This window comes from Tinamus guttatus, unplaced genomic scaffold (assembly GCF_059628265.1).
Source record: "Tinamus guttatus ecotype Peru unplaced genomic scaffold, ASM5962826v1 Tinamus_guttatus_pri_ptg001489l, whole genome shotgun sequence".
In the NCBI taxonomy this organism is placed as follows: Eukaryota; Metazoa; Chordata; class Aves; order Tinamiformes; family Tinamidae; genus Tinamus; species Tinamus guttatus.
Genome location: NW_028290023.1, coordinates 15,147 through 36,984, shown reverse-complemented (window position 1 = coordinate 36,984; position 21,838 = coordinate 15,147). Strand labels below are relative to the sequence as shown.

The window sequence follows — 21,838 nt, the reverse complement described above, 5'->3', positions numbered from 1 at the left end:
CAAGGAGCAGTGCTTTGACAGCATTCGCGTCCACAAGACAGTCAAGGTGAGTGCTTCCCGGTGCCTCTGGGCACCGTGACCCCTGCCCTGCCAGCCCCTCATGGTCCCCGGGGCTCTCTCCATAGCCTGGCACCCAGTGCCACCTTCCCCTTGCCCCGCGCATTCAGCTTGTGCTCTGCCTCAGTTTCCCTTCGTGGCTTTCTTGAGCAGCGAGGGTCCTTCCCCACTGCCTTGCCGCGGGGGGTGGCAGTGCTGACCGGGTGCCATCTCCTTCCGCAGGGTGGCTCAACAGGCAAGGGCACGGCCCTGAAGAACAACTCCGATGCCGATGTGGTGGTCTTCCTCAGCTGCTTCTCCAGCTACCAGGACCAGAAACAGAGGCGAGCTGAAATCCTCAACCATATTGAGAGGATGCTCGAACAATGCAGAAATACGCTGACATTCTCTGTGATGATCATCAATCTCCGGCGCAAGGGCCGCTACGGCTCATCCGCGCGCTCCCTCAGCCTCACCCTCCAGTCCACGTCGTACTCAGAGTCCGTTGATGTTGATGTCCTGCCTGCCTACGACGCCTTGGGTAGGACTCTGCGCTCAGCAGATGTGGGGCTGGGGTCAGTTCATGCCGGGACAGCTCTTGCAGCGCTCTCTCCCCCCACAGGGCAGGTGACTCAGGACACTGTGCCAGATCCTAACGTGTACGTGAGACTCCTGGCTGCGCATGGGGAGCTCAGCGAGTTCTCTCCCTGCTTCACTGAACTGCAGAAGTTGTTTGTGAAGCGGTGCCCTGCCAAGCTCAAGAACCTGCTGCGCCTGGTCAAGTACTGGTACAAGGAGGTGAGTGGCTGCCCAGCCTTGCTGCGCCGGCACGGGCATCCCAGGATCCATCCCACACCCTGGGATGCCTGTGCCTGCCAGCTCTCACCCGTTCCCATCTCCTTTCCAGGTTCTCAAGCCACGGAACCTCTCGGCAAACCTGCCCCCCAAGTACGCCCTGGAACTGCTAACCATCTATGCATGGGAGCAGGGCACGGGGGCTAGTGAGGACTTCAGGATGGCTGAAGGCTTTCGCACCGTGCTGGAGCTGCTGTGCCAGCACCAGAAGATCCTCATCTACTGGGAAAAGTACTACTCTCTCCAGCACCCTGATGTGGGCGGCTTTGTGAAGAACCTGCTGCTGCACAGCTCACGGTGAGAGCCCCCACCGCAGGCACTGCCTGTGTGCCACCCGCACCACAGGCACTGCCTGCACTGCAGACCAGGTGTTGCTCCCAAGTGGGGCTGGCTCTGGGCAGGGGCCATGGGCACAACTGCTGAATGTCCAGGCCTCCACCTGCGCTGGAACAGCACTGAGAGCAGGGCCTGTGCTTGTCTTCACAGCCCTGTGATCCTGGACCCCGCAGACCCAACAGGGATCCTGGGTCAACGCGCAGATTGGGCTGCAGTGGCAAAGGAGGCTACTCGTTGCCGTTCTCTGCCCTGCGTCGCCTTTGCCCATCCCTGGAATGTGCAGGTAGGGCTGCCCACACCTGAGGAGGTCGCAGTCCCCAGACCACGTCCCCGCCGACCTCACCTACCTGCCCTCTTCCCCCACAGCCGGCTCGACCCATCACAGTGGAGATAAAGCGTCTGACAGGCCACAGACTGACCATGAACGTCAGCCTGGACACCACCATCCTGGACCTGAAGAAAAGGATCAGCGAGGAGTGGGACATCCCTGTATATCAGCAGTGCCTGGGCCAGCAGGAACCAGGCCGGGCTCCCCTCATCCTGCAGGACAGTGCAACCCTGGCTGCCTCTGGCTTCTTCTGCAGCACCACGCTGATGCTGTTGCAAACCGAGGACATGGAGGTCCTGGTGAAGGAGAACAGCCGCACCACCCCCTACACCGTGCGGCCCACCGATACCGTCCGGCAACTCAAGCAAAAGATCTACGAAAAGCAGCGTGTTCATGTAGACCAGCAGCAGCTGATGTTTGACTCCAGGCAGCTGGAAGATCAGCACACGCTGGCGCACTACGGCATCCAGAGCAAGAGCATCATCTACCTGCTCCTGCGTCTCCGTGGGGGCACAGGCCCCCAGCGCCCCCGCTTCCCTGCTTCCTTGCCCTCCTAAGCATTGCCTGGGCACCAGCCCACCCTGCTCTATCCATACAGCACCCAGCACACTGTAAATAAATGACTTGGAAAACCTTTGTGCTCCCCTGGCTTTAGGGACCGTGCGAACCAGCAAAGGAGCAGTTTGGGGATGAGCTCACGGGGAAGGAACAAGGGTGCTAGATAGGCAGGGCAGTGGAAAACGGGTCCTGCCAGGTGGGGGATGCCAGCCCAGCACCAAACCAGGTGCCAGCAACATGGGCATGGGGTGCACATGGGGGCACATAGCCCTTCTGGGCCTGTGGTTGCTTCTGAGCCTTTCCACCCTCCATTCCGATGGCATTGGGAGCACTAATTTAAGGTGGCCCCCAGTCCTGGGGCTCTGCCTCTTCCTCAGCCACCCAAGGCTGAGGTTATGTAGATACGAGCAGAGCCCCTCTCCGCCTCCTCTCCCCACCAGGCCCTTTGCCAAGGGATTGCGCAGCACCAATCCCAGGACCCTCGGAGCAGGGAGGCAGGATAGGGGACATATAGCTGGGGCTGGGTCACCAAAAGGTTCCTGTTCCCAGGGTCCCCAGGGCTGCTCCGGCCAGTCACCACCCCGGGGACCTTCATCAGCATGAGGATGCGGCCACAGGCCAGCACCGCAGCCACCTGCAGGTTCAGGAAGATGCCAGAGCTATGGCTGCCAGGGGCACCTTGTGGTTGGGGCTCCTCAGGGCCCCCTCTGCATGCTCCAGCTCTTAGGAGGGCCCAGGGACCACCAAGGGAGCGCCCCAAGCAAAGGGGTGCCCACAGGAGGCTGGGGCTGCCATGGCCTGTGCTCACGCCGGGGGATCTTGTGCTGCGCTCCGATGTCACCAAGTGCACAGACATAATCACCACACAGCAGAGCCCGGGTTGTGTTTCAGGTCTTCCCTGAAGCCTCCGCTCTGGCACTGCCCTGGCAACCGCTCAAGTTTCGATTTCAGCCTTCTGGAAACGAAAGTGCAGACGGCTGCTCCGAGCGGCCCTGCAGGACGGATGTATGTGGAGAGGACTGACCCCCCTGCGGCTTTCCCATGGGGAGGGCATTCCTGGGGCGGGGCTGGGCACATTCCAGCCGCTGGGCTCAATCCTCTGCTTTATTGCGTTCAGTTAGTACAAATGCAAGGGCTTGGCAGCTCTGCCACACAGCTGCACCCAGAATGCTGGGCACCTCCAGCATCCTCCCCTCTGGGCAGAGATGCCCCTTCGGTCCCACCAGCCCCAGGGCAATGCCTCGGTCCCCACTTCTGGCCAGGTGCCAACCCCCTGGGTCCTGCTCGTCCTGGTGCGGCTGCCCAGGTCCCTCCTGGCCTGGCCAGGGCTCCTGTCAACCCCATGCACCTTGGGCCCCTCCCCGTGACGTGAGCACCTCTTATCATACCCACAGGATGCAGTCCAGCCCAGCCCACCCCGGCACACCCAGGGCAGATTTACATTCCTCGGTAACAGTCGTTAATAAATACAGTGGTTCTGTGACATCCCAGGAACCTGCTTGCTTCCCCACAGGTGCTCAGAGTGGGCAGTGGCGGGCACAGGGATCCCTGGCCGGGCAGCAATGGGCATCTAGGCGCAGCCATCGGAGCTCTCCAGGCCAGCTGCTCTACCCCGCCCAGCCCCAGAGCCACCACTGGCCCCGCTCGGGCCCTGCCGTCACGCTGTGGGGCGACCTCCACAGCCCGGCCAGCACCAATGCTGCTGCCCTGCCTTTTGCCCGCGTGGCCTGCGACTCCGCTCCTAGACAGAGCCTGGCGCCCAGGGCCAGCGCCAGGGTCACCAGGGGGACGTATGGCGGGGCCCTCGCTCGGCGCGCGGCGCCTCATGCGTGCGCCGGCTGCGGCCTTTGCGCGGCTCCTCGGCCTGCCGCCACATGGTGGGCCGGGCCTTGCTGCTGAGTGGCGGAGGCAGCGGGGGCCTCCTGCGGGCGGCAGGGCTCCCACGGCTCCAGAGCCGCTCACACACCTTGTCCATGGCCCCCAGGGGTGGGTGCTCCACCAGCTGGAGGAAGTCCCAGTACCAGACCTTGCGGCCGGGGGGGCCCGCTGGCTCGGCAGCGAGCGCCAGCCCCGGGGCCTGCTGAGCGCCGATCACTTCCAGCGCAAGCCGCAGCAGGGGCTGGGTGAAGCGGTGCTCCATGGCGTGGCAGAGGTAGAGGCCGGCGTCGCTGGGCTGCACGCTGCGCAGCAGAAGGCCCCGCTCTGTCCGCACCACCCGCTCATCCAGCTGCACCTGCAGGCACCGAGGGGTTCGGGGTGGGTGGCGGGAAGCAGGGCAGCACGGCGCAGCACAGCCCTCAGGGGTGGCCGTGACACTGGGCCTGTGCTGGCAAAGCCCTACCTCGCTCTTGGGGGCATCGCTGGCCCGCTGGTATGTCCAGAGCACGCGGGCCCGCAGGGACTTAGGCACGCACTCCAGGAAGGCGCTGCTGCCCTCCACACCATAGAGCTTCCTCTGGGGCACACTGCCCGGCTGCGGGTCTGCAGGGAGACGGCCAGGCTGTCAGCACTGAGCGCCAGCTGCCTGCTGGCACAGCAGGGCAGCACCTTGCGCCAAGGCCCTAACTCACCTTCGGAGCAGAGCACGTTGGGGTCCCCATTGCGAACGTCCTGCCGGCGGAAACGCCTGGGGAGATGGGGGTGGGCAGTGAGGACTGGGCAGCAGCAGGATGGGGGGCCCCTCACCCAGGCATCTGGGCACAGTGGCAGCTGCCTCCAGGGGAGGACGATCCCATCTACCTTTTGGTGTTGGGCACGTAGCGGGTGCAGGAGCTGCCGTCCCAGGCGCAGTAGGGGTCCCGGGCCAGGCAGCACTCAGCACAGGCTTTGCCGTAGATGCCGCAGCGGTGCAGGGGCAGCTGGGCCACAGCCGTGGCCGACCCAGCATAGAGCTGTTGCTGCAAGCAGAAAGGGAGCTTGAGCATCCCCACAGAAGGGCGACAACTCGGCCACAGACACAGGCAAACATGGGGACAGGTCCCATGGAGCTGGCGGCCATGGAGCTCTGCTCCCCCCTTACCCGCTTGGAGGAGATCTGCAGGCTGGTGATGGGGGACAAGTCCTGCCAAAAGAGCAAGGGCACACATCAGGGCAAGCACGCTCAGCATGGGGCGCAGCCTTGCCCAGGGGAATGCTGGGGAAGGGGGTGCAGAGAGAACCAAGTTGCTCAGGTCCCTCTCCAGGGCTCCCTAGTGGCACTCACGGAGCTCATCAAAGTGCATGCCCGCACCATTAGTGCCTTCTTGAGGTCCCTCTCACCTGGAAGACCTGAAGCTCCTCCAGCACCAGTTCCTCCATGCTCTGCCAACTCTCTTTGGGCACTGAGACCACCTTCAGCACTGTTCCCACATCTGCAGGGAGGAACAGAGTGAGGCGGAGGGTCTGGGGGGTGCAGCTCCTGCGCTCAGCCCAGTCCCAAACCTCAGACCCCTAGCCAAGGAGGCACCATGCACCCGTGCCGATGAAGAGGACGTCGTAGTGGCCATCAGCAGCTGTGACGCGGTCCACAGCGATGCGGGTGAAAGTGTGAGGTGTGTTGGTCTGCAGGAAGAGGGGGCGGTGGCCGTGGGGTAGCACTGGGTTGTACATGAGCGGGTGGTGCCGGGCAAACTGGATCACCTCATCCGGGAAGTCCTTGGTGGAGCTGAAGGTGCCGAAGGTTTTGCTGGGGCACTGCAGGGAGACAGAGCCAGGTGAGCAGGTGGCACTTGCTCCCGGTGCTCCCCGCCAGCTACCTGGGCACCTTTTGGACTCCCGGCTTGCCCCATGCCACGTACCATGCCTGGGCGGGGGTACGGCACACGGGCCTGGTACGACACCCACTGGTAGTTGGGGCCCTCCTTGTGTGCAAAGGGCCCCAGGAAAGCCCGCCGGATGTCAGCCATAGTATAGACACAGATGGCCGAGCCCTGGAAAACGGAGCTGATGAGAGAGACACATGGTGATGTGAGGCAGAGGGCACCATGGGTGTGTGCCAGCTTTGCCATGCAGGGTGCACTTTACCTGGAGGTGGAGAAGATGGCATAGACCAGGGGGTTGCGCTTGTCCCTTGTTTGCAATAGAAAGACGTCACCTGTGAGCACACAGGGGCAGGATCAGCACTGCTTCTGCGTGCCACCGCTACCTGGCGCCCTCATGCACCCTGGCTACCCGGGGGCACACTGCACCCTCTGCCCTCGCAGGGCTCCCTGGTGACACTCACGGAGCTCATCAAAGTGGGTGTCCGCACCATCGGTGCCCGGCACAGAGCACACCAGCCGTGCCTTCAGGAACGTCGTCCACTTGTTCACCAGGCTCCGCTGCCCACCCATGTCGTTCTGCCAAGCAAGACAGGGCACCCAAAGTGAGCACCCGTGGTCCCACACGCTCCAACGAGCCAATGTACCAGGCTCCCTGCCACAGGACCGGGGCCCCAAGCGCGCTCACCCTGCAGATCTGGCCAATGCGGGCAAAGCTGGTCTTGCCCAGCCCCTGCGGCCTTTCCACTGCCGTCTCGTGAAAGAAGAAGTAGATCTTGTCATCATCAGGATTCTCGCTCTCAGGCACCCAAAACACATCCACGAACTTGGGCTCTGGGGGGCAAAGAGCAGCGTGTCAGAGGTACCATGGCTAGTGCCCATGCTGTGCAGAGGGTTGGGCACCTGCAGGCATGGGGAACACCACCACAGAGACACCCTCCAGGAAGACTGGCCAGGTCCCCAGGGGAAAGGGACCCGCCCCATGCCCAGTTGTGTGGCACATGTGTGGCAAGGATGGGACCCCACCGGCCCTCCCCTTCCAGTGAACACACAGTGTCCACAGGGGGGCAGCAGGCACCCACCCACAGAGTAACCTGTGCTGAGCTCCTGCCCACCTCAGGGCCCGGCGGGTAGGACAGGCACCCAGCACTCAGTCTCCTTGCCTGGGTGACTCTGAAGGGCTGTCAGTGCCATGCCACAGGCCACAACCAGGACACCCATGCCCCATTCCGTCCCACTCCCTTTGGGCTGCGGGCACTAACCGTTGAGCCAGCGGGAGTCGTGCTGCTCGGTGCGGATAGATGGGCGCGAGCCCATGCTGCGGAAGATGGTAAAGTCACGACCCATCAGATCAGTGGCCACCCCAGAATAGAGCTCCTCACCTGATGGGCACCGAGGGGAAGTGTTAAACAGGACTCTGTGCCCACTGGGGTCCCAGCTCAGCACCCCAGTGCTTGGCTGACCCCTCAGGCTGGGGCTTGGCCCCCTCTTACCCACAAGAACGGAGGCGGCCGCATGCTGGGGGTCGTAGGGGCTCTTCCCTTTGCCGTCCTCGGAGTGCTGCAGGTCCAGTTTGAAGACGGAGTCCTGGTGGAACGGATGGGTCAGAGGCAGGTGGGCAGGCAGGAGACTGGCATGACCCCACCTCATGCCAGGCTCCAGCTCACCTCCGTGTGCTGGCCGACCTCCACAAAGGCACAGGTGGGGTGGAAGGCACCGGTGCCGCAGGCATACAGGTGGGTCCGGTTGTAGTAGTGCAGGATCTTCACGAAGTTCATGCACTCGGTCTGGGGGAGAAGGTAGGCAGGGTGGGCGGCGCTGAGCAGGCGTCCACACCAGGCACCCACTCCTGCAGCTCCACAGCGCCCAGGGCTCTGCCCGAGCCTCAGCTCGCCTGGCTGCTCCAAGATGCAGAAGTCTGGCAAGCTGCTCCTCAGCCCGCCGTACGCAACCTCTCAGACACTCACGTTGATGTCTTTGCCGGCCCAGTTGCACTCCTCCCTCCACTCCACGGGCGCCGGCCAGTAGATCTGTGGGACAGAGAGTGGGAGGGAACACTTACAACACCCAGCCCCGGGAACGTGCAGTGCCCTCCCCACCCCCTCACTCTGGCTGAGACCCACCAAACTCATGTCATGTCTCAGAAGAGAGGGAGGCCGCCTCCACGCCGTGCTCTGAGGACAGTCTGGTCTTGCTGCAGTGGTGCCCAGCAGAGCAGGGTCCCACGTTTTGGAGCTGTCCCTGCCCATGCTGCCCAGTAACGCAGCGGCTCTGCGCCCAGCCCTGTTACCTTTCTGTCCTGCTGGCTGATGTTGTCGAGGCTCAGCGACACCAGGTGGTTCTTGGCCCCCACGAAGAGACGGCCGCGCTCCTCATCCAGCAGCAGCACGTTGTAGCAGCACGAGCGCTCCAGCTGGTAAAGGCGCAGCCCGTGGCGGGCCCGCAGCTCTGCGGGACCAAGGGAGCCCTGCTAAGCCCTGCCACGCTGTGTCCCTCCTGGCCAGCCAGGGGTCACCCAGAGCCATGCAGGAAACCCAGGAGGCCTGCCCCTCGCACACGTTCTAAGCGCTCTGCGTCCCGCTGCCATCCCAGCCGGCGCACGAGCAAGCCGGTAGTGGCGAGCAGACACGGCTGAGCACAAAGATCGCAGAGCAGGCAGGGGCTCTGCCCGGGTATGTGCAGCAGGGGCTGCGCCCTGTCACATCCCCCTGCAGGGCTGTCCCCTCCCCCCAAACCCACCCCACCAGCTTTACCGGGTTAGCCACCCCCATACCAGCCCACCATCAATCTCTGCACAACAGGCGGCTCTGGGGGGAGAAAGGGCCTTTTCTCTGCCCCACGGAGCTAATCCCTCCACTGTGGCGGGAACAAATAGCCCTTTGTAAAGGCCTGAAAAGGAGAGTGCTCGTCAGGGACCCAGCTATCCGCTGGCCAGCCCAGCTACCTGGTAGCCGGCCACCTTGGGGTGTTGCAGGACAAAACGCCTAGCCTGGATCATCTTCACAACATGCTGGTGTGGAGTCGAGGTTCATGACCACAAGCCCTCCTGGTGCTCGTGGGATCTATGTGCCCATGCCCGTGCCCCAGCTCTGCAGGACAGGGAAGCCCACGTGCCGGTGGGCATGCGATATGTAGTTCCCGGCTGGCACAGTACGGCTGTTCAACAAGCCACGAGGAGCCAGCATGGGCAGGACAGAGTCGGAGAGCACAGCCACAGGGAGCTCAGGGCATGCCCAGGAGCAGGTGTCCAAGCGCACAAGAGCAAAAGAATCAAAGCAGCCCTCGGGGCAGACATCCTCCCAAAAGCAGGTGTCTCACAGAGGACCAAACCATGCGACTCTTTGGGCACCCATATATGCCCACCAAACCCGCAGGGAAGCGGGTGCAGGAATTGCAGGAGGTCCCGATGCTGGGGCTCTGCATCCCTCCAGGTTGTGCACCTGGGCCAGCAGCCTGTCGTGCCCACCTGACCCCACACTGCCCTGACACGTCTCTGGGACCAGGTGGGGGCGCACCTGCAGTGCTCAGACAGCCGGCTCTGCCTGCGGCCGGCCCAGCCCTGCGCACAGCCTGGCTCCAGCCCGTCCCCACCGCCCTGCCCTCACCTGCAGTCACCTGCACTCACCTGGGAAGGCCAGTTTGAGGCGTGGCGTGGCGGGGGGCGGCGGGTGCCCAGCGCCCACGGCAGGGCTGCACAGCAGCAGGAGCAGCGCACGGAGCATGGCTGGTGCCTGGCTCGGCAGGCGCCGCGCTCACAGCCCCCGCCCTGACGGCTGCAGGGCAGAGGAGCGAGAGCGTCAGCTCGGATTACAGCCCCCCGCCTCCTCCCCGCGGCAGTGCGGCACCGCCGAGCGCGCCAGGGGCCCTGCCGCCGAGTCTCCTCCCCAGCGCGCAGTTGGCACTCGCAGCCCCGACCGAAAAGCCTCCTCCCTGCCCACTACCACCGGGGGTCCTGCCTTGCCCCGGGAGCCTGGAGAGCACGGGGCACTGCTGCCAGTGCTGCCCTAGCCCCACACGGGGCACCCACTGCTGCACAATTTGGCCCAGGGGACCCAGTGGAGCTGGCCTTAACCCAGGAAGGTCAGACGGGGACACAAGGCAGCAGCTTCTCCCCAGACACCACCATTTTTGCACTTCCAAACCCACTGCAAAGCCAAAGGGCTCCGGGAGCACCGCTCCTGCCTGTGAGGAAACTGAGGCTGAGCTGGCCGAGCAGCATGCCCAGCTCTTGCCATGCCAGGAGGAGAGGGCTGGGCTCTACCTGCTCTCACCTCTGAGTCCCAGGGGCACCAGGCAAGCGTCTGGGTTGGGGCCAACTGGACACCCAACCACGAGACAAGGCAACAGCCTCCTGACCATGGGGCAAACGGGCCAGCATGTGGCTCACCTGTCCCATGCCTCAGTTTACCCCTCCAACCACCAGGACACTCTACCTTCCTTTATGGCCCAGCAGGGCCAAGCCAGCTGCAGGCAGGAGCCAGAATCAGGGTGCTCGGTCAAAGGTACAGCAGGGCCGCCCCAGGGATGAGCAGATCTGGACACATTTATCTGCCGCAGCCCTCTGCCCGGCACACAGCCAGCGCTTGCCCCATGGTGGCAGCGGCAAGGCCCCAAGCGGCTCCCACTCCGCCTGTGCGGCTCCAGGGCAGTTGGCGCCCAGAGCAGCGGGTGCGTGGCCCTACCCGCTGGGAGTGGGAGTGTGGCAAGGGCAACGCCGAGCCTGGGTGCCAACAACATTTCGCCAACCCAGCAGAGCTGCAATAACCCAGCAGTGGGTGCAGAAGAAGCCCATGGAAGCTCAGCCGCGTCAGTCCCCCGTTACTCACTGCGGTCGGGTGATGTGTGCTCTTGCCCCGACGTTGACGGTGCTGCGGGCCGGGCCCTGCCACAGGAAGCAAGACGTGTTGGCAGCCCACTGCTGTGCACTCACCGCTTCTTCCGAGAGGCTGTAAAAGTTTATGACACGGATCGGGTGACAGGCAAAAACAGGAGGCAGCTGGTGAGGCAATAACCCTGCCGGCTCCGGCTCCAGCTCTGGCTCTGGCTGTCCCTCTGTGGGGGGAGAAGGAGCCGGGAGGAGCCGGCAGGGCTCAGTCAGCAGCTCGGCTGTCGGATGAGTTTCCCAGTCTCAGCAAGGGACGCTGCTCTCAGCCCTCCCAGAGGACTTGCCTGGTGCAGACGTGGGCTAGCCGTGCCAGCTCAGCCAGACCTGCGCTGCCGGAGCAGAGCCCGCAGCCAGCACGGAACCCCAGCCGCAGCCCGGGACCCTGCACGCACCCACCTGGTGCCGGGGCTCGGCTCGACTCTGCCTGGCTCCGCTCGGTCCCGCCCGGCTCGGCTCCGCTCGGTCCCGCCCGGCCCGGCTCCGCTCGGCCCGTCTCGGCTGCGCTCCGTCCCGCCCGACTCTGCTCGGTCCGGCTCAGCCCCGCTCCGCCCCCCGCTTCCACACGTGAGGGCGGCCACGACGGGGCGGGGCGGCCCCAAGCTGCGGGGGCTGCGCACACACCGCGCCCCGCGGCCCGAGCGTGCCCCGCGGCCGAACGCCCACGCGGAGCAGGCGCGCGCACCTGCCCTTGCCCCTGCGCCGCTCGCATCCGCGCATGCCCTGCCTGCGCACCTGCTCACGCGGTCGTCCGCTCTCCCAGGCATCGCCCACGTGCAGCCACGCTCACTGGTTTGTCACCTGGCTGCAACAGCACCTGCGGTGGAACCCCTGCTGCCAGCACCAGCCACCTGCCTCACGCACGTACCAGCCACGCGCGCTGGCAGCAAGCCGTAGTGCAGCTGCACACCCCGACGCAGCCCTGGCCCGCGCAAGCAAGCGCTGGGCCTGTGCACACGCGAGCAAATGTTGCAGCGCAGCCGGTGCCACGCAGGCTGCACGCGACCGCTGGTGGAGCCAGCTCGCCTGTCACGCACCCGCGTGGGGCACTGCCTCCCCCACGACAGCCACACCAGCCCCATCCCACTCTCCCAGCCACACGTCCACGTGGCACTCTGTGACACCCTGTGTACGACCAGAGCCCCGCTGGACCTCTGCCTCCTGGCGGGGCCTGCTGATGACAGCCAGAGCTGAGCCCACCACAACACAAGAGTTGGGGTGAGTTGGTACCGAGCAGGTACCTGGGGCTGGGTGTCCCCCGGGCTGGGAGGAGGCTGTGCCGGGGCAGCAGGGGCCGCGCGTGGGGCTGCTGGTGGGAGATGGGCCTGGCCGCTGCTCCCCGCTCAGCTGCGGCCCAGATGTCTGGCTCAGGCCCAGCCTGGAGCAAACAAAATTCCTCTGCTACCTCCCATTTTCCAGGCAACGCTGCCAAAAATAGCAAGTGCTGAACGATGCCGGCAACAGGGCCATGTGTGCCTCCTGCAGCGGGGCGGTGGAGGGGGTCAGCCGCCTGGGAGGCCACCCCCCTGCTGTCCCCTCTGTACCCTGTGGCTGTCCTTGCGCTGTGGTGGGTGTCCTTGCTGGAAGGAGGTGCATGCCGGCAGGTCCGCGCTGGGTGCAGGCAGTTGCGTGCAGGAAGCCTGGCAGCAGGTGTGGGTAGTGGGTGCAGCTGGCTGCGGGCACCAGCAGCAGGCATGGCGGTGGCTGTCCCTCCGCGAGGCCCTCGCCAGACAAAGATGCGGCTGTTCCACCAAGGTACATAGGGAAATCAGGGCTCCTGAGGCCCTGCCAACTGACAGCAGCATTCAGACCATGTCCCCCCTGCATCCCACCTGCAGCAAGGGTTCCCAGTGCTGTCTGTGGTTATGTGACAATGCCGGGGTCCAGCTACCACCTGCATGCCTGTGGCAGTGGGTCTCAGAGGGCTGACCCTGGGGACATAAGGCTGGCTCTGGAGCCCAGCTCTCCCAGCCTGTCCCGTACTAATCACAGGTTGATGGCAGAACCCAGTTATCCAGGTGGTGCCCAGCCCAAAGCCCACCTGGAAGCTGGGAAAGGTTCGGGTTGGGGTGCTGCTGTGCCAGTCAGCATGGAGAAGGTTGCATGCATCTCCTGGTGTCCTAAAAGTGCCCCTGGAAGCTCTGAGAGAGGGGGTAGATGGAGACCCCCTACCTCCTTGAGGGACCCTTCAGGCTACCCCATCATGGAGCCACTACAGAGCCCAGACACCTTCACTGGGGCGCACCGAAGCCCTGCCCGGGGCTGCAGTCCTGCTCTCCTTTCGGAGCTTTTTGCCACGCCATCAGACTTGCGGCCTCTCCTTGCCAAATCCATGATGGGAACCTCAGGCCGGCAGCTGGCTGTGTCCCTTCCCAGCATGGCAGACTCCCTGCTGCTTGGGATCCCAAATCTCTGGCCTAAGGATCCTGGTCACAGGAAAGAGCATGGAAAACCACTGGCATGGGAGGAGGTGGCTTGGGTGCATTACAGGATGCGGTAATACAGTGGGGATTCACCTGGAATATCCAGGGGAGTCAGGACTCATTTGAGCTGCTGTCTCAATGTGCCCCTATCACAGGTCTCAGTGAAATGGTCCAAATGGCCTCTTGGGCCATGCCAGCAGCCATGTGGGGCCTGGGCATCCAAAGGGAGCCGAGGTGGCCCAGGCTGTGCTGGAAACAGCCCATTTTTGTGGGATAAACAAAGAGTTGCTGTGCCTGGGAATGTTCCCTGGTGTCATCCGAATCATTGAGAGAGCTGCAGCCTCCAGTTGGGTTTGGGGCTGGTTGCTCGTGCTGAAACTAGTTGCCGTGCCTCAGTTTCCCTCTGTCAAGATCAGGAAAGTGCTTGGAGCACTATCAACACTTCCCGCGATGGCACAACCGAGCCCTTTCCACCTCTTCCCACAGGTTGTGGAACTGGTCCCAGCCCTCCAGCACCAAAGCTGCCTTGGGATGCAGCATCCCTGCTTGCAGCTGGGGAGGTGGCGAGGCAGGCCCGGGAACAGCGCTGCTGGGGGTGTCCGCACAAGCCAGGGGCCGGAGCCCTGCACGAGCCTTGCCAGGAGCTGCCTTCAGCTGGAGAAGTCATTAGGCGTCACAAGGGCTGAGTTTCCATCCCAGAAAAACAGCGCCGGTGCTGCCAAAGCAGCTGGGTAGCGTCGGAGGAGGCAGGCGGGGAAAGGGATGCTCCGCTGGCCGCCACGTCGCTCAGTGGCCGCCGCGCTGAGCGCGGCAAGGCCAGGCCCACGTAGTGCAGCCCTGCCGGCCGCTGCGGCCCTTCCCCAGGAGGGCTGCACGTGCAGGGCCCCGCAGCCCCGCACCGCTGACGGTATCCAGATGAGGCGGTGCGGCTGCCTGCTTTAGACGTCGCCTCTGTCATCCCTCTCTGTAGATCAGTCTCAGGAGCTTCGCTTGGGCTCTGCCCTCCTTAAAGGTGCCCCTGCAACACATCACCCCTGCAGCGCATCAGCCTTGCATCAGCCTTGCACCTAGCACTCAGCTGCCACCCCGCAATGCCACCGGCAGCCACTGCCAGAGCAGCTTTGCACTCCTGTGAGCGAAGCAAACGGCAGCGCAGCACCAAAGCTGAGCAGCCCTGGAAAAGAGCGAGGCCGAGTCCTGCAGGCCAGCGCTGGCAGGTCGCATGCAAGGCGGAGGCTGCAGCAAGGCTGGGCTTGCTGCCCACCAGCTGCAAGGCAGCTAGGAGCTGCAGAGGTGGCACAGCTGGCACCAGGGCCGCGCAGGTGTGGACGCCTCCGTGCTTTGATGTCCTGCAGCTGCAAGCCAGATCTGCGTGCGGGGAGCCACCTCCTCCTCCCAAGTCCCTCTCGGCTCTTCCGGCTCCGATAACCATCTCTGCCAGCAGCGTACGAGCCCCAGGGAAGCGTTTGCGGTAGGAAGCAACTCCTTTCCGCCCCCATGTGCCTGCAGGGCGCTGCAAGGCGTCAGGTGGTGCAAAGGGCTCCCAGAGCACCAGCGCCGCAGAGCAAGCAGGTCCATCACGTCCTGAAGGGCAGCCAGGACTGGATCCTTCCCATGGACATGAGCAGGAAGGCATGGCAGGCCAAGGTGCCCACTGGCCACCAGGATGGGGACGATCGTGCATCCTGCCCCCAGGCACCCCTGAAGAAGTGCCTTGATGATGCTGCAGGGAACCCTGGTTACAGAGGGGATCCCAAAGCCAGGAGGCTGCAGTCTCCTGCCCTCCTTGGATGTTACAGAGGCCCTCTGGAGCGGGAGGAGGTGTCACCTTCACAACAGGACTGGCACAGCTGGCCAAGCCCCAATGGAACAAGGTGACCTGGGCTATGCCAGCTGATGGCATAGGTGCCATCCAGTGCAGGGTCAGGCTCCAACCCATTGGCTGGGCAGATTTGCAAGGGCATGAAGCCAGACTCCCATCCACAAGACAGTTTCCAAAGATCCTGACTTGCAGAAAAACCTCCTCCCTCCTCCTCCTCATCCTCCTCCTCCTACCCATCACACGGACCTCCTGCAAGGGATCCTGGCCCTTGCTCTGGAGGGGAAGGAGGGATGCTGCTGCCCGTTGAAAGCATCCTGGTAGCCTGGGCAAGGGGAGCAGGGGCGTGAATCCCACTTTCACAGCCATTGAGCTGTGGGTGGAGGATCAGAGGTGGGTTAGCAAGGAGCTAACTGTCCCCTGAGCCCTGACACATGCCTGCGAGACATCGAGCCACAGCCGCCCGTCTCTTCTCTGCAGCCTTTGGGAGCTGGTGGGACTCATTAATTATCCACAACGCTGCTTTTAGGAAGGGGCTGCCCTCCAGCCAACCCCCCAGGGAGGGAGTTTGGGCTGCCTTTGGCATGCAGAATGGGATGGTGCCCCTCGGCTGAGCACCCACCAGTCCTCATCACGTCCTCGGGACTTGGAGCGATGCATGTAGCACGCAACACCACCAGCTGCCTCTGCAGCCCCCACCCCAGCCTGGCTGCAGCCCCAGCCAAAACTCCCCTGGCTGGGGCTGCTGGCACCAGCGGGCACCAGCCAAGGGAGCGAGGGCGTCTCGAACCCTCCAAGGCAGCATCCAAGCCCAAATGTTTGCCTTCCACGAGGCAAAATCACGGGACCCGCCTCTGCCCTCACCCACTGGGGATGGGTGAGCAGCTCTGACCTCTCTCAGCACCCCGGAGCTACCAGGTCCCTACGTCACAGCCTGATGGAAGCTGTTACGGGAGGTGCAGGGATGGGGGAACCCAGATGGGGGATGGAGTGGATGCAAAACTGAATGCTTTGGTTTTTCACTGGCCCCAACCCAACTGTTCTGCTGGAATGCACTCAGTTCCACACACCGCATCGAAGAGAAGGGAACATCTGGATGGTTCCAGATGTGGGGAGCACCACTAGTCTGATGCACGGCCCAGCCAGATGGACACCCTCTCTTAACGTGATCAGGGCTGGGCTGCCAAACACCTCCGAGGGGGTGGGATGCTTCACTGTACAGTGGCAATCCAACCCCATGGGGTCTGTGGCTTCTAGGTCACAGCCATGTCTGGATGGTCTGATCGCCTTCCATGCTGGCAAACTGGGGCAGTGCTGAGCCCAAAAGTGCCGGAGCATGAATTGGACAGAGAAAAGGAGTGGGAGGCCTGGGACAAGAAAGACAAATAAATAGGGAGGGAAGGACTAAAGGGGAGCCAGATGCACACGAGCAGAGTGAGGACGCAACCCGATCTCCCTGCTGCTGCTTTAGCTGATGTCAGCCAAAAGACATGTTTGTTGCAGCAGAGGCAGCCAGAGAGCCTTCGCCAGGGCTCTTGGTGACACTGCTGGTTCCCCAGGAGGAGAAGAGGGTGCAGAGGGAGGGAAGATATCCCACCACAGGGCCGGGGCACTTCTCATCCCCATGTGCCTGGGGACCAGACCTGGAGATGGCCCCCCCTTTCATGTCTCCCCCCTCCCCCAGACTAGGACCCGCTTTGGGCCCCTGGCAAAGGCAGCATCCCGGGGTGCTGCGTGCGAGCCTGGCTGCCTCCCCCAGACACAGGGCCGGCCACCTGCGTGCCAAGTCGTCTCTTTCATCTCCAGCCAGGCTGGCTCCCATGTCCTAGATCCCGGCTCTCTGGAGAAGCGAGGCGAGCCCTGTTGCGCGATAACAAGCATGGGAATTGCCGCCATCCCTCCTTTGATCCCCAGCACCAGGCAACAGCACCCACCTCCTCCCTCCCTGCGGGCTGCTCGTGGCCTTGTTTCTAGCATGCCAGCACAAGACCAGCTTAACCATCCCTGGAGATAGTGGAGTATCGGGATGTCCTCGTGATCCTTCCGTTGGGCTGGGGTGGCACGGCTGCCGCAGACAGGGTGCACCAGGACAGCACCTGTGGGTCCCCTGCTCTTGGGCGGATCAGCAGGCTGGCAGTCTGCCACCAAGGGACCACGCGTGCACCCACCGTGCTAACCAGACCCCAATCACCAGTGCAACTCCCTCCGCTTGTGCTGCCTGTCCTCTGCCACGTCATGACCCGTGGCTGCATCCCCAAGCCTAAAACCCTGGACTCTGCAACTGATGTGATGGAGCAGGACCCCAGCAACAGGGATCCGCAGTGCCTGCTCCCTGCGCGGCCCCCGTGCATTCTTGCTGGGATTAGGCGCCGTCTCCTGGTGGCTCCATGCTGGTGTAGCCCAGCTAATCCTATTTTAATTGTCATTGCCCTGCACCGTGCTGAGCTGGGCTGCCCAGGGGGCTGTGGGGTGCTGGTGCACCCCAGTACTGGAGCACGTGTACTGACATTGCCGTACTTCCCCGCCATGGGACCAGGCAGTGTTGTCCAGCCTCGGGATGAAGGGAACCCATCCTGCTGCCTGCAGTGGACCTTGTACCACCACGCTGGGACTGTAGCACATGGTGTGTGGGACCTTGGGAGCTGAGTTCTGCCCTGGAGCGAGTGAAGAGCTGATCCCAGCAAAGAAACCCCACACAGAGCAGCCCTGGGCTGGGCACCTGAACATCCCACGGAGGAGCAGCACCACCAGGTGATAGCCTTGGTTTCTTCTATTGCAAGCCCAGCTCCAAGGCTCAGAATGCTATCAGCAAGGGCAAAGGTGCAACTTTCCCCACCTCAGCCCCCAGCCCAATATGATAGATTCCCCCAGGCTCCCTCAGGAATTAATGGGACACGAGGCAGGGCTAAACCTAGCCCACATCACCTCTTAAGGGATTTCAGTGGGGCTGTAAGCTGATCAGAAGCATTCCAGTAGGCCAGGAGCTGATGCAGTGGTGGATGTGGCGCACTGAAGGCCACTCGGCTGACCTGCTGCCACTGCCTGTCTCCCTGCCCAGCCTCCAGAGGCATCTGGAGAAGCTGGGTTCCCAGGCTGTCCCCATGCCAGCTTCTGCACTCCAAGGTGCACCCCAACAGCATTCCAAGAGTAGCCTGGGACTCTCTGGGGATACAGGTGAGCACCAGGATAGGAGCCATCCCTGCTGTTGACAAATCCCCATGTGACCCATAGCTCCATCAGTCCCTTCTGGTTCAGCATGTTCAGCACATTCCTACCCCATCTCCGGCACTCAGGGGACCCAGCTCTGCTCCCTGAGCCCCCACACAATCCCCTGTGCATGCCCGGTGCTGCATCCTGAATGCTGCCTGCAGTTGTCCCATGGCACGTGGACCACTAACACCCAATGCCCTGCAGGTGCCTGCATGCCCAGGAGCTATCACTGCCCTTTGCCAGCGTGACTGTGACACCTGGCGGCTGTGACCTCAGCTCTCTCCCCAGCCCTATGGCAGGGATGCTGCTCCACAGACCCGAGTCCTCTCTGCCCTGCCCTGCACTACCCCAGCACTTGGCTCTTCCAAGATTTATAAATAGCAGGTTGCTATCCCAGCATCCCTCCCCGGGTAATTTTAGACAGGGTGTGTTTCCCCAGGAAGCATCCCTGGCCCCTCCATCTGCTCCTGCTGACCACAGCAGCCCCACGGCACACGCAGGCGCAGGGCTGATGTCAGCCCCTCGCTGCCTGCTTGCCCGACCCTGCCTCTCTCGCGGCTGTCTCAGGCAACACTCCGGCTGCTGGTGCTGAGCTGGGGACATCAGTGTCGATGGGAAGACCAGCAGTGGCAGAACCTGCCCATCCAGGATGTCCCAACCAGACAGGACCATTGGGCAGGGCTGCGCTCACGGAGTGAGACCCAAGGGATGGGAGTGAAGACGAGTGGGTTTGGGGCACCCACGTGGGGGCAGCGGGCTCACTGCCCTCCAATTCTCATGGCACAAAGCAGCACGGGACATGTGCTGGGAAGCCCTACTCCTGCGCCAGGCTTGTCTCAGCGGAGCAACACTGGGCTTGGAAGGCAGCCCCCCTGCAAGCGCCCAGCATCCCTCTGACGTTCCCAGAACAGCCGCTCGCACCCACGGGTGGCTCCAGCTCCTCGCTGGGTGGCCCCGAGCACCGCAGCCTGCCCTCCCTCACCCTGGCCCAGGGTCTCCCATCACAACAGCTACTTCAGCTGCCCTCCCACGGTGCTCCCACAGAGCCGCCGCGCCTGGGAATGACTTGAGCGCCCGGCGCGGGTGCACAATGCGCCTATTGATGGGCGAGCAGACACAATAGGGCCCTGTGTGTGATGGAGCTCCCTGCTTGCCAGAGGGCTCCTTTCTTCCCCACAATGGCTCCGATTCCGCCTCACTTGGTGCCAAGGAGGGTGAGTGATGCCCAGGGCCGAGCCAGAGAGTCCAGCTGTGGGTGCAGATATGGCAGGTGCCGGAGGAAGCCCCGCTCCCTAAATTGGTGCCCCAAAGCAGCTCAGTGTTGGCTGCAGCCCCTGCAGTGCAGCCTGGAGATTCCCCTGCCGCACTAGTGACAAGTCCAAGACAAGGAGGAGAGTGGTTCTTCATGCCAGTCCTGCAAGGGAGGCCAGCTGGGGATGCTGGCCATGCTGGGGACCCACAGCGTGCCCAGCATCCCCCTCCTCCCCAGCCCTTCCCAGCACCTGTGCCGCCTCAGCGGGGCAGCCCAGGGACCTGGCACAGCTGCGCTCCTGGCACGTCCCTAGGGCTGGCCTGGTGCCCATGGTGCTGTGGTGTGCGCGCTCTGCCGGCTCTCACCTGCCTCCTTGCCACCTTTTGCTCACTAAACTCTGAGTCACCAGTGCCAGGCGCGAGTCCCAGTGACAGGGGTGAAGGGAGGGGACACCAAGGCCCCAGTTCCGTGCTCTTGCGGCCCAGCACCAACAGAAAGCCCCTGTGTGCTGCATGCTCCCCATGCACAGGCTCGGGGTGCGACAGGGACCCCGGGAATCCTCCGGGCACCAGCCACCCCCGTGGTGCTTGGTGGCGCACTGGGAGACAAATAGCAAATCCAGACATATGGGCCAGACTCATCCCCCACCCTTCCTCTGGCCCGAGAACCATAGCTGGCCAGGTGTTGACCTTCCTATTGCCCCTGTGTATGTTTCTATCCCATTCCTGCACCCAGGAAACATCCCAACAGCCCCTAGGACTCATTCCCTCCCTCTAGACCCTTCTCCTTTCTGAGGAAATGCTGGGAGTAGAGTGAGGACTGGCTACCTCCACCAGGGTCACTGGCTTCTCTGCTTTCCCAAAGCCTGGCCCATTGGCACCCCAGTCTCATTGGAGCAGGGTGGGGCTGAGGTTACCTCCATCCTGTCTGTGCCTCGGGGGCATCTGTCTCCACCCTCCTGGCCCAAATCTGTCGGGACCCCAGACCTCAGCCCAGTGAGGACACAGGACCGGTTCACTGGCTTTGAAGTGCCCATGGTCCAAAGGCCAGAGGCATCTCATGCAGCCCCATTAGCTGGTGGTAAATGTGTAACCAGCTCTTTCCTTGGCTGGGATGGCTGGAGCCTCCAGCCCCTCTCACATGCACTCACAGCAGCTCGGAAGTGGTGGGAGATGCTTGTTCCAAGAGTCATGGTGGCAGGACAGAGAGATTCAAGGTCAGTCTATGTCCCCTGCACCTCACATCCAGCAATGGCTCGACAGTGGTAGCTGCCTTCCCACTCAAGGCTAGCTGAATATGCCCTCAGCCATCCCCAGCTCCTTTGGCACTTTTGGGCATGAATCTGCCAGGACCACAGTGTCCTCCTGTGTCCAAATTTCTTTCCCACTCCCCTTCCATAGCCAAGTGCTCATGCAGCTCCGAGGAGCCCTTGGTCAGCCCCATCTGCTGCTCAGCAAGGCCAGACCCATGCGTTTGAGGAGATGGCCAGCTCCATGCTGCCCTGAGGAGTGCCCAGCTCTTACACGTGGTCCTTACTGCCACACAGACAATCACCTTACAAGACGCTATCCAGGTCCTGGATGATGGTCTCCACACCCCGCATTTTGAAGTCTATGGTGGTGGCTCTGGTGCAGTGCAAGCCTGGGTACCAGCTGGGCTGCGTGATGCCTTGCCAAGATCCTTTCAAGACCAGTCTCACTGTGGAGAAGAAAGGCCTCTCTTGTGACCAGACGCGCCACAGTGACTTCAGCGCTCAAAGATGGCCTGGCCAGCGCAGACAGTGTGTCAGGCTGCGGCCAGCAGAGTTGGGGTGGGATGAGGAAAGTGCATCCTTGGAGAAGGGCCACTGACCTTTTGCCCACGCCTGCGCCAGTCCCACTCTGGCCTTCAGCAGCCTCAAAAAGGGCACAGATGCCCGCAGCAACCTGGCCTCTCTTTTCCGCCCCCCCGGACACAGAGCGAGGCCCTTCTACAGCGAGCCCCTCCCCCAGCAGCTCCCTGGCTGTGCTAGCACCACCTTGTCCAAGGAGGGCTCCCAGAGGGCACAGCTGGCCCCAAGGGTTATAAATCAGACTCACTCACTATAGCAGAGTTCAGGCCTGGCTTCACTGCAGTCCCTCGTCTCGTGCTCCGAAGGGCCATGGCTACTATGGGCTGTGATGGCCTCAGGCTATGAGGGCAGCACCCAAGGGCTGTCCAGCAGCCTGTCCCTTGTCGCGTGCCCTTTCTTCCCAAGGCCCAGGACACACTGGGTTTTGCCCGGCACTGGGCTCGGACACTGAGCTGCCTTTGTCCGCCCAGGTGGCTCCCATCCAAGCGAGCGCTCCAGCCTGAAAATCACTGCCCTGAACCCACCAGGTCCTGGGGAGCAGCCTCGGCCTCACAACAGGGCCTATTGTGGG

The 21,838-nt window shown here is 63.1% G+C and overlaps 3 protein-coding genes across 3 annotated transcripts; 1 reads left to right on the top strand and 2 right to left on the bottom strand.

Annotated features, from left to right (window-relative positions):
- Positions 1-279: 279 nt before the first annotated feature.
- Positions 280-2,149, top strand: LOC148590300 (2'-5'-oligoadenylate synthase-like protein 2; the record flags this gene model as incomplete). Its single annotated transcript, XM_088539216.1, has 5 exons — positions 280-577; positions 659-834; positions 944-1,188; positions 1,378-1,510; positions 1,594-2,149. Coding segments are annotated over 5 exons (1,371 nt in total), but the record flags the coding sequence as incomplete, so codon positions are not given.
- A 1,741-nt stretch (positions 2,150-3,890) lies between these two features.
- Positions 3,891-6,053, bottom strand: LOC148590299 (semaphorin-3B-like). The gene is made up of 8 exons (XM_088539217.1): positions 5,890-6,053; positions 5,566-5,785; positions 5,372-5,463; positions 5,133-5,174; positions 4,853-5,010; positions 4,684-4,739; positions 4,455-4,594; positions 3,891-4,346 (listed from the first exon to the last, which is right to left on the bottom strand). Exons 1-8 carry the CDS (start codon positions 5,995-5,997, stop codon positions 3,891-3,893), a joined length of 1,272 nt encoding a protein of 423 aa, XP_088395343.1. The 5' UTR covers positions 5,998-6,053.
- A 58-nt stretch (positions 6,054-6,111) lies between these two features.
- On the bottom strand, positions 6,112-8,298 carry LOC148590298 (semaphorin-3B-like; the record flags this gene model as incomplete). Its single annotated transcript, XM_088539215.1, has 8 exons — positions 6,112-6,185; positions 6,315-6,429; positions 6,539-6,684; positions 7,113-7,232; positions 7,344-7,437; positions 7,518-7,637; positions 7,818-7,880; positions 8,141-8,298. Coding segments are annotated over 8 exons (890 nt in total), but the record flags the coding sequence as incomplete, so codon positions are not given.
- Positions 8,299-21,838: the final 13,540 nt, after the last annotated feature.